This window comes from Halyomorpha halys, unplaced genomic scaffold (genome assembly GCF_000696795.3).
Source record: "Halyomorpha halys isolate HHAL.00 unplaced genomic scaffold, Hhal_1.1 Scaffold949.1, whole genome shotgun sequence".
Classification (NCBI taxonomy): Eukaryota; Metazoa; Arthropoda; class Insecta; order Hemiptera; family Pentatomidae; genus Halyomorpha; species Halyomorpha halys.
This window is the reverse complement of record NW_027109590.1, coordinates 636,639-648,939: the sequence shown is the minus strand read 5'-3', so window position 1 is coordinate 648,939 and position 12,301 is coordinate 636,639. Positions and strand designations below refer to the sequence as shown.

At 30.6% G+C, this 12,301-nt stretch overlaps 1 protein-coding gene across 1 annotated transcript in view; it reads left to right on the top strand.

The window, feature by feature from the left end:
• The window catches only part of LOC106687350 (gamma-aminobutyric acid receptor subunit alpha-6), a 55,145-nt gene extending 45,401 nt beyond the window's left edge, over positions 1–9,744 (top strand). The window contains exons 8-11 of the mRNA XM_014431181.3: positions 4,319–4,479; positions 4,547–4,690; positions 5,658–5,814; positions 9,277–9,744. Of these exons, the coding sequence (XP_014286667.1) occupies positions 4,319–4,479; positions 4,547–4,690; positions 5,658–5,814; positions 9,277–9,476 (662 nt within the window). The 3' untranslated portion in view covers positions 9,477–9,744. The remainder of the gene's footprint in view (positions 1–4,318; positions 4,480–4,546; positions 4,691–5,657; positions 5,815–9,276) is intronic.
• Positions 9,745–12,301: the final 2,557 nt, after the last annotated feature.

Genomic DNA, 12,301 nt, shown 5'->3' with positions numbered 1-12,301 from the left:
GATTCCATTTTATTAGATTAGATATTTGATTCCATATTATATATTATGAATTCATATTAGTTAATTTCCGAATTTTTTTTCCATAGTATTATTATCTTGCTGACTAAATATATTATAACTATGAGATTAATTAATGGTGAAGGATAAAATCACTAAAAAGTTAATTCATTCCGTTTAATGCACAATATTAATTGCAATAAAATGATATTTAAAAAAAACAAACTTTTTTTTCATTTTTAAGTGAAAAAGGCAATAAAATTTCTTGGAGGGGACTTGGGGATATGGGCATCCATGTTCCATTTAGTCCAAGATTCCAGTTAGCACAAGAGGAGTAAAAAAGAAGTCATTTCACCTCAATTTGTTATTACTTTATTGAAAACTATATACAGTCATAGATCAAAATTGATGACTGCCAACCATAGTTAGGGGGAATAAAAAAAGGCGGCTGTTCAGTAAATACAAAAATTTCATTGATAGGTTGGCAGACTCACCAATTTGGACTAGTAACTACATATAGTTTTCATTAGAGTACTTTCTTATTTTACCCCGGGCTCTTAGAATAAATGTATAATACGTAAGCAATAATGCATACGGTATTACCGGAAGGTTAATTTATATCGTTATTCAGATTATCATCTGCTTGGTATAGAGAAAATGTAGATTTTCTAGGCCTCTATAGCCTGCTCCCGAGTAGTGGAATTTCTTTAAAAAGAATTCAGAAGAGAATCTGATTGAATTAGACTGACCTGGGAGTTCATTAATATTTCCTAAAGCGACCTTTGCCGAGATATTTAATTCATATCCTCAATAGGAAGCGGAGGGGAGAAGGGGACTAGAAGACAATCGGCTGTCTCATTTAAAAAACCGCGACCCATGAGAAAAGATTCTGATGGCTAATTGTCCGACTCAACAAAAGCCAAGTCATTTATCAGAGAGAAAATTATCTCCTTCATAGAGCTCTTTAGGAGATCGATCTGGGAACGTGTCTGTGGTTAGCACTTGGGCATTAATATAGTTACTTTTTAAAATAATTTATCCCATTTATTTCTTTCTTTTATTCAAGTACGAAGGAGTGATTAAATAAATTTTTAATATTTTTTTCACTGATTACATAGTCTATACACATATAAATCTCGATACTGCGTTTCTTATATTTCTTATCAGTGCTACAGAGAATCAGCCTCCAGTTATAAAGGAATAGTATATGTACGTATATTGTACGTAAATACAATTTCTACAAATATCCATTCAGTCCAGATTTTATTTATTTATTTTTCCTTTTCCTATCAAAGACCTATACAGATATATTAAAAATAAAGTAAACGCCTTGCGAAAATAAGAATTCAAATTATTACCTATAATTAACATTGGTATCATCAGGGTGATTACACAATTAAACTTAAATTGCTATTTGCAAAACATTATCCCATTAGAATATGTATTTAATATCTGGAGGTGGGCAATAATATTGGTCCAGCAGCTGGCAGGGAGTATAGGAACGGAGAGGGACTGCTCCACCAGGGTAGTGATTTCATATTCTCGAAAGGATTCTTATATGCTCCTTTCAAATGTAGACGTCTAGAAGCGCTCTACTAGTATTTTTAATTAGGTTCTCTATGCTGCTTCTGTAGTTTACTTTTATTTATAATATAAACAAGGGTGTACTGAAAAGTAATGTACACGTGTTTGCAGATGAAAAAAACATTTTCCTTTTACACCCATGCGCAGGTTTAAGGTCGGTGATGTCATCCATTTTGTATTGAGAAGCGGAATTTCGGAGAGGTGTGTGAGTGAAACAGCATGCTGTAATAGAATTTTTTACTGCTAAAAAGAGTGAGAGCAGTGATTCATTGTTATTTCAAGTCTTTTTTTTTTTTTTTTTTTTTAATCCTGTCTTTTGAGGATACTGTTGATAGATCTACCGTAAATCGATTAGTAGTCAAATTTCATGGTTGCGAGCCGAGAAAAACAATAATTATTAATGAAAAACGCAGCGGACGTTCCATCACTGCAATAGGCGATGAACATCGCTAATTCTAACTAATCGGCGTAGTACTGTTAGTACAAGAGCCCATGAGGAGAAAAAAAGTGCAGTTATCTCTACCACAATTCCTGATTACTTTAATGAAAACTATGTATAATTACTAGTCAAAATTGATGAGTCTGGCAAGTATAGGTAGGGGGAATAAAAAATGGCGGCTGATTCAAAGAGATAAAAAAACTATTTTTTCATTCGGATCTCTATATCTTAAAAAGTAGGAACAACACAAGAAAACCTAACAGAGTAAATTTGCTAAAATATGAGCCATAATAGAGTTATTTACGTTAAATAGTTTTCCAGATATAGCTTTTTCAAAAGCAAAATATAGATCTCCGAATGAAAAATTAATGTTTTTTTAAGGTTTCGAAACAGCCACCATTTTTATTCCACCTACCTATACTTGGCAGACTCATCAATTTTGACTATTAATTATACATAGTTTTCATTAAAGTAATCAAAAATTGGGGTGAGATAACTGCCTTTTTTTCTTCCCGGCTCTTGCACTATGTCAACAGCGCATTGTGAACCATAGTGCCAATAATCCGCCAACATGAAATTGGTTGTCCACAATCCCGCACGCAGCAGTAAACGCTCTCCGAAACTTTAAAAATCTAAACTGCTTCCAAACACTCCTTACTTCCCTGACATTTCTATTTTTATTTGTTTCCTCAACTCAAGAAAGACGTCAAAGATATTTATAACCACTCCAATAATGATGTGGAGGCAGCTGTAAATCCTAGATTCAAAAAAAATCTGAAATATTATTCAGCGTTACACATAAGCAGAAGTGTGTTAAGTCTTAACAGCAGAGTTTTACAAAAATTAATTACAATTACCGTAATTTCTAATTGAAGAAATACGACTACATCAACAAGTAATAGTAATCGGTAATTGCAATTACTAGTTGAAACGCTGTAATTTCAATTGTTTTCCACAATTACAATTACCAGTAGAGCGAAAGTAATTTTAATTACTAATTACAATTTTATTATTTGAAGTAATTTTAATGAAACTATAAGAAATTGTAACTGTAATTACAAATAACACCAAAATTACAGTAAAATTGTAATCAGTAGGGGCCCCATAGTTGTTACAAGATCTCGCATTTGCAAGCCCTTAAAAATTTGTTCCAACAGACAAAGACCTATTTTTCAAAAAAACTGGTGAATTGAGTTAGAAATATTTTAAAAGTATCAATTCTGAGTTTTCAATGAACAAATTTAAATAAAATAATCAATTCCATATATTTTTTTTATTAATAACTATTTCAGAATTGATTAGTTTTATTAAGCAATTATTATGAATTAGCCCATGAATTTTTAATTAAATTAGTTTGGTAGTTTTAAGATGAAACTATTTTGAAAGATGATATTGTACCATACCCTACCATTTTCACCTGTTCAAAATAATTTAAACAAGTTCTCTTCACAAAGTTTTAACAATTTCATCCTAATTTTGTTTGCTGTCACTTTATTAGTCCATCAACAAAGAGAACAATGACTCTCCTTATCAAAGATCTTAGCTTTTCCAGATTTCATTAATTTTTTTAAACCAGTTATTTTTGTTCAGTGATGGAGATTGAGTTGACCAAATAGGTAAACAAGGTTAAGATGGTAAGGGAAAAAAACACACAGTAAGATTACTGCTTCAGTACATGCCAACATTTACCATACTGTTTCTTGTCTTTTTAACATACCATTCATATCATATTCCCTTTTTTGTATGTTTTAACAGTATATTTGTCTAAGCCTCACATATCATTTCATATCCATTAGCCAAAAGAGATCCTAATAAATTAAAGTGGTTGATAATAGAATTATAAAATATCAAAACATCTCTAAAGTCCCTTTTCCCTCAATTATAGAATTAATAAAGGTTACTACTTCTTTACACCAATACATCAAAATAGTATGATCTTATTCTTTTGTAAGTTTAAATAGGTGACTTTCAGGACTCGTTTATGAATTAAAAAGCAAAATGCAAAACCATTATAAAAATATTGGAAGAAGATAGTTGACCGTATAAAGTAGATTGTCGGAAGATAGTCCAAGTGGCAGTCAATAAAGGTACTAAAATAGTAGAAAAAAATAAACAGTTTTTTTCTTCTATTCTAGTACCTTTATTGACTGCCACCTGGACTATTTCCCTCCAATATTATAAAATAATATTAAAATTCAATACATGTTAGAGATTTCATTACATCAATACAAATAATGGAGACATTCTATATACAAGAGAAATATCACTAAGCAGCTCTAATGAATATTAATTTTATAGGTATTACAACAGTGCTCACCTTATCAACAATTGGACTGGACAGCCGCACAGATCTACCTAAAGTCCGATATGCAACTGCTTTGGACTGGTTTCTACTTATGAGCTTCTTTTACTGCATAGCTACACTCCTAGAATTTGCAGGAGTTCATTATTTCACAAAAGTAAACAAGTATCCTAATAGTAAAGTGAATGAAAATATATAACGCTATCAATAATTAATTAATTTAGGTTGGAAGTGGCGAAATTCCCATGGACGAGGATGAGTGGGAAGATGTTGATGAAATTGAAATGATAGGTCCATTAGACCCACCAGCATTAGAAGTCATTCATAGAGGACGAAGGAAAAGTTCTCTTATATGCCCAATTTATAATGTAAGGATACATGAAATATTCTTAGAAACTTTTATTAGTGATTAGTTAAAATATATTAATAAAAATAAATAAAAACAGAAATTTTACTATCAGTTTTGAGCTGTTTTTATTGTTCTATTATCTGGTAGATCTTCCACAGTGCATTCCTCACCTTGAAAAAATGAAAAGAACTGACTCTTCTTTAGGTAAGAAGAAACATTGGCAGTGGAGAATGTTACTGCATTACTTCCATGCATCACCATAGGTGAAGGAAAAATAGTTCCCTATGAAATCATGCACCTAAAACCTTTATGAGTTGTTGCAGTTCAGAAAAAATAAATAAATAAACCAGAAATCAAAGTTATTTTATTAATAAAAAAAATATCAACAACTAACTGAAGTTAATTAATAAAATTTGAAAAAAATATTAAGCAGGTTTTGGAATGTAACGCCTCAATTCTTACTTTTATGATTAGCAGTTCATAGATTTGTGGAAAAATAGGATACACAAATTTGAAAGTCATAACTTGTGTGTCGTATTTTTCTGATTAGTGATCACAACTTTACAGTGCTGCTAAAGAACATAAACTCCATATCATTCATAAAAAGCGATTTTCAAATCTGGTGATCATTTTTTTCTTGGCTTAAAAATTGATCAATTGATCTCTGTGAGAGGAGTGAGAGTCAAAATAATGACATTGAAACAAGAAATATAATTCAATCAAAACTGTTGTTTAAATGTACATCCTTATTAATTTAAGTTCATCATGCAATACTTAATGGAAAGGAAATAATAAAAACTCCAAATTTAAAAATGTAACAATACAGTCCTATTATACCATAATTGTTCATATGTCACTAAGATTAAAGTCAATACCATCCACAAATATCTTTTTTAAATATTATAGAAAATAATGAAGAATATTTTTATTCTTATATTGGTATTGATAAATAACACATTAAATAAATTGCCTTATTCTTATTTTAGGATCCTGCACTAGGAAATTCTCCTAAAAGACTCTCTCTTACTCATGGGCTTGCACCATTGGGACCAAAAGTACAACCTTCTGGTAATGTAATGGTGGAAAGACAAACCCAAACAGATACTAAAGTTCCCAGATGGAAACAGATATTTTACTGCTTGGGTAAGAGCTTGTAAAATATGTATTGCAAATCTGTATTCGATTTAGTATCTAATAGGCTAACAAAAATCTGAATAACTATCCTTAAGACCCAAAAAATTAAATCAAAAAAATAATTATGTGTACCTTTTATATATAACAATTAAAAGAGTGATCCATAATCATCATTGACATTTTAAGAGAGAGAAAATTGATTTAAACTCAATCTAGTTTCATCATAACTTGGGTTAGTGTAACTAGCGATTGTTTAACAAATAGCATTCATAACAAACATTTAGCTTTGATAAGATTTTTCTAACCACAAAATACTCAATTTTAGTGGTTATGAATTACATTTTGTTCAGTAAAGTTAATTTGTCCCCCCCCCCCCCAAAAAAAGTTCAGACTTAACAAAAACTAATAGTTTTATAAGTTGAACAAACATTGAAATGATTTCTAAGCTTAATTGTTCAATAGGGCATCTACTTGATATAAGAGAACAGTTCAATAACTTAGGATAAAAACAAAACTAGGAATAAACATTACACAAGAAAGAAGAATTAATTCAATCCCCTACAAAAGTTATTAAGCTCAATATATTTGAAACAACTGTATTTTTCAATCGAAGATAGTTAAAGTGATATAAGTCACTTTTCATTTATTGTGAGCAATTGAATGTTTTGTGAATATAATTAAATCATATATGTATTTATAGGATGTTCCTAATTCAAAAGTTGCTATAGCGATTATCATCTATAAAATGTTCGGAATCACTTAGCACTTCTAGCAAGATGATTTTTAGAAAAATTAAGAAGCCAAAATATATCTTTCCGACAGTTTTGTCGAAAATAAATACCTAATTTTCTTTTAATCAGATGAGAGCTTTATTGTTTTTAATAAAAAAATTGCATGGTTTTTATTTTTGATGTGGAGTCCAGTCTCAAAAACAATTTAGTCCAAGGCCCAAAAAATTAATTCGCCCCACAAAAAATTAATTACCCAGTTAGGAAGCTAGGAAAGCAGAAATAGCCTTGCCTCGGTTCTAGAGCACATAATCTCACATAGACCTGGTTAAATTTTATTTGAAAAATAAACTACTAAAGAAACTAAAAACTTTTTTTTTAATAACTTATTTCCTAATTTTACTCAAATATTATTTCTTAAATAATTATTTCACAAAATAAGGTAATTTCATGATTTCTAAAATGATTATTTTATCAAATATTTTTTTCAAATTGATAAATTTTAGTTGATTTTACACAGCCAATAGTAAATGTTGTAATGTGGGAAACTGTTGTATACTTTACACCAAAACAAAAACAATTGCTACTGTGGCTATATATAGGCACCTTCGCTGCTACAAAATACACTGTCAACTATCACAGACTTTGAAATGACTGACAGTAGCTTCGTTGCTACTCCATATATGGTCAAATGTGAGGCCGTATCAAGAGGGAAGTACTGTAAATGCCATGGGCATAGGTAGAGCGGAGCAGGGGGGGGAGCCATGGCTCCCCCATAGATTTTTGGGACCAAAAAAAAAAAAAGAAAGAAAATAGCGAGCTTATTAGATACATGGTTTCTTTCTGGAAACATGCTATAATTAGTAAGGTAATGTCAGGTAAAGATGGTGGCATCCAAAAAGTCATCAGATATAATAGCAAAACTGCCTTATATTTTCATTGTGCGAGCCATTGGTAAACTTTGTTGTTAACAATTTAAATTCAATCGGTAGTAAAACTTTAAAAAGTAATGATTCAATTTAATGAAGTAGAAATAAAGTGACGGGGAGGGGAAGGGGGTGTATTGCTTGGAATGCGGAATTAGATATCTTTCTTTTACCCAACGTTTCAGAATGGAATACATGTATGTCTGTGTAATGGGAGGCCTGCTTCCCCCTAGGTGAAATCCTGCCTACTCCCATGGTAAATGCTATTATAGCAGTTAATAATACACAATTTATTACATGGCAGTGGCTACAACAGTTGCTGCAATTGTTGTAAAACTATTTTTAATTGTAACCTATGTCTATCTGACCAATTTTTTTTTTTTCTGAAATCATTGCTTCTTGAAATAATTCTTTTATTTATTTGGTAAATACATTAGTTATACAGTGCTCTGATTTTAGTCTCAAGTATGTTACTACTGCTAATGTAGAATACTTGAGAAATAAACTTTAAAAATAAATTTAATATTTTAGTATCAACAAATAATCGAAAAATTCCATCTTTAGAAACTATTATAGTAGATCTTTTAAACTTTTACGCTGAAAAACATCGAAATTAACAGAAAACGGTAAAAATAACATAACATGCTTGTGTTTAAATAAAAATACTCACCTAATTGAAATTGTAAATTTAGGGTGATACAATCTCTTAGATTTAAAGTGTAAAACAGCTGCATTATGAATCGTTTCACCGCCCAGCCAGAGGAGTCCAGGGTTGCCAGCTTAAAAAAAACAAACAATATTTCCGAAACAATAGTCGTAACTTACTGGAGTACTGTTATAGCTCGATTTGGCTTATTTACAAAAGGATTAGTAATGAAAATGGGGAGTAGAGTGACAGAGTGATTTGCTACTTTTTATACGTTCATATGTAGGGGCTGGAACATAATAAAGTCCTTATGCGTTCTTGGCGAGTTTGAAAAATCTGTGTCCAACAATTTTTTTATAATTTTAGTAAAATTATTTATAGTTATAATATAAAGACATTGTTATTATCATAGAAAAACTACACCTCAATTGGAAAATTAACTAAATAATGGAATTTCAAAAAATAATAAAACCATGTTTGCATTGTTTACTAAAACGTAATATTAAGGATAAAGATTTATCACTTTATGTTTGGGCGTTAGTTGAAAGGTAATAGCACAATAAAAGTTACTTAAAATACGCTTTAAAGCAACCTAATTTTCAAGTATTTTTCGAGGGGGATTTCCTTTGCTGCATGTCAGGAGTGGGGTGGGCCTTTCAAGGTTCAATATCCGGCTTATTTGTCCAGACTTCTGTGGGTTGGTAATAACTGGCTTATGGAAAACCCTATTTAGACATTTTATTATTCCAAACACTGCAATACAGTGACTTGTAAACTAAACTATAATCTGTATATTACTCATCCAAAGACTTAGAAGCTTGTTCTGTTACTATTGAAAAATATGAATAACATTTTAAATAATTGCAACTTTACATTTTCATTGTTAATATGTTTATTTTTATCATTACATCATTATTAACATGATTTTATTCAGTTTAATAATTTGTCGTTAGTTTGCTATTTTCCCTATATCATTTCTGATGGACCAAATAATATAATAGGCATTGTATATTTCTTGGAGAAAATAGCCAAAACAATGAATATGAAAAACCCAGAGAAGAAGCTTACAATAGTAAGGTCTTTAGCTATGTAAAAAAAAAAAATGGTAATTCTCCTAATGAAAAGACAATTTCATGTAATAGTAACCAAAATCTTTAATTTTGTTTGTTAGTTGGAGATGAGACCTACCGAAGAGAAAGGCAGAGGGAAGCTTCAAGGGGGCATAAAAGGGTGAACAGTGTGTCTTATATTGATCGAGCTGCAAGAGTACTTTTTCCGACTTCATTCGCTCTTCTAAATGTTGTATATTGGCTCCTTTATTTCAGATATCAACAGCAATTTCATTGGAAACAACCACCTACTGCCTTATAATCCACTGTTCATAATTAAAATACCCATAATTTAAAACTTTTATTTTCTAAGTGTAATCCCTATTAAGATACTAACATTTTAACAGGTACAAACTAATAAAGACTACCAACAAAACAGATTAGTTAGTTTAAATTTTCAAATGAATAGAAATAGTACTGCTGTAAGAGTCATTGAGGCAACATTAGCTGACCTTGTTGGAATAGCAATCCACTGTGCTCAAGCAATAAGAATCTGTTGGATTGATTCTCTTCTGTGGTGTTAAGCATTCATTTCCTAGCAGACCCACAGAATAAATCTCAAAATTACCAATCAAACTGGAGTAAATTGGTAAACTTATAAATATCCCTTCCTTTCTGCTTTAGTTGAATTTTATAATATATTGAAAACAATAAACAACTTATTTATAATTAGAAAATAAAATAATAACTGTAGAAATATGTTCCAATATTTCCCTCGAGTATCCAAGCTGAAATCAGTTAAGGACTAAAGTGGTAAATATCTCATAAATAAATTTGAAGAATAATTGAGTTAATTTTGAAATAAAAAAACAAAGATAAAGTCATTTAAGCTGTGATGCCTTGTAAGTAAAAAAATCAACAATACAATTTTAAAATAAAAAAAAATACATATAAATACGTACCATTCTAGATACATCTTGTCTCACCCATCATTTTGTACATCATATAATTTTTCCTGACGTCAATATGTCTCTATATAAATTATTAACTTTTGTTTATTTTTTAAATGGTATAAAGATTTTTTTTTTCAAAGTCATCAGGTATAAAACCTTAAGCCAACATTACCTTTGAACCCAGTTGAGAGAAATCATACAGAAAAAATATATATATCATTAGATATTAAAATGAATTTATTTGTTTTTAATATATTCTTTATTTGTAAATGTCTCAAAGGATAACTAAATAAACTTAATAATAAGAAAAAATAATATTTATTTCCCTAAAGCTCATAATTTTGAAAAAAACTTATAAAATCAGTTTTACACAAAAGAAATAATGTTAATTCATGGGACATTATGTTCACAAACTTGTTTTAAATACTGAGACATTTTATTCACAAAGCATAAGTTAAAATAAAGCATGTAAAAAGAATCAAATGTATCATCAAACAATCTGACAGATCAAGAACTAATCAAAAATATTTACAAAACAAATAATCAGGTTACTATAAAAATATTGCACCAAAACAAAACCTCGAAAATTACAGAGACAATAAATCAGTCGTTAACAGTTCAACATACACTAATCTATATTTGGTAGTGTATTGAAGAAAAATTTTATCATTAATATAATTTTGAGTCCAGATTACACCTGCATTTGTAAAACATTTGTTGGTTAGTTATTAACTGCTGTCAAAAATTTGAGGGTCTATTTTAGAATGTTTTAAATATAATGAAAACATATTATTATGATGAGTTAATAGATGACCGTGGATAATAATTGAGGAAAAGATGGTTGGGAGTGTAGTCAGTGAAGAACACAAATAAGCAAAAACTTATTTATTAGTGCCATTTTGGCCAGAATTTCAGGCCTTCATCAGGGTTCCCGGAGGCAGGTTTCAACATCACCAAGTGATTTGGTATTGGGTTTCACTGACTATGTCCCCTACCATCTTCTTATAGGCATATTATTGTTTTGATGGAGTCCATGTTTCGCATCAAACTGTTGAACGGTTCCTGATGATTTTTTTTTTTTTTTTTTACAATTAATATTCTTAAAAAATGTATAAGAGATGTAAGTACATTATTTATTATTTTGGTTTACATTTGAAAAAGTATTTACTATTTTAGTAAAATGTTTTCATATTAAAATTATTTAGGAAGTTGTAAAGTCTGTTTGTTTCAACTTTATTTTTAAATATATCTTAATATAAACTATTTTTTATATCATATACTTTTGTTATTATTTTATCTTTTTTAGAAAAGATAATAGCAGAATCTGCTTCATAAGTTTATTCAATCAAAAATCAAGTAATAGATTATCAAATACTTAATTATCTTAAATCCTCTCTACGAACAGTATTAGAATAAACATAGGTGCCCACTCTACAAGCCAAATCAAAGTGCTGCGTGGAGTACCCCAAGGCGGGCCCTTGTCGTCTTCGTTATTCAACCTGGCCATAGACCACCTACCTACCATGACCTGCGTGAGCAAGACTTTGCAAATAAATTTGGTTATAAGCTAGATAATAACAGGTCTCACAGGTTTATTGGATGACCAGGTGGTTTCAGCGTGCGATAAGGGTGCTGTGGAAAGAATTATTGACAGCATCTGGAGGACATTTAAGGAAATTGGTTTGGCTTTAAATCCTTGAAAAAGTGTGGGCATCGTTATGAATAAAGTAGAGATGGAGACGAGGCACTCCCTTGAGAATGGAGATAGCATCCAGACAATTGAAAAAGGTGAGACCATCAGATATTTAGGACGCACATTCTCAGGAGAGCTACAGTTCAACGAAGATTTGGTGACTAAATTAAATAAAAATCTGAAGAAGCTAGTTGTCGCCTCTTACTTGCTTAAGCCTGAGCAGAAGGTAAACATTGTCAACAAATATGTGTTTCCGATTTTACCTCTCTAAACTGCTCCCCTCAGAAAGCTATGTCCAAGGATACTAGATGGCATCAATACCATGATTCCCTGGAGTGTCAAGGCTATTATTGGACTTCCTGCAAAAACCTTCACAGCGATGTTGTACGCTTTGAGGAGGTATAGAGGTTTAGGCTTAATCCGCCAACAATGGCTTTACAACACTGTTCCAGTTCACTTTCAATTATTCAGCCAAAATTGCAGAATGTGCAAATAGATTGG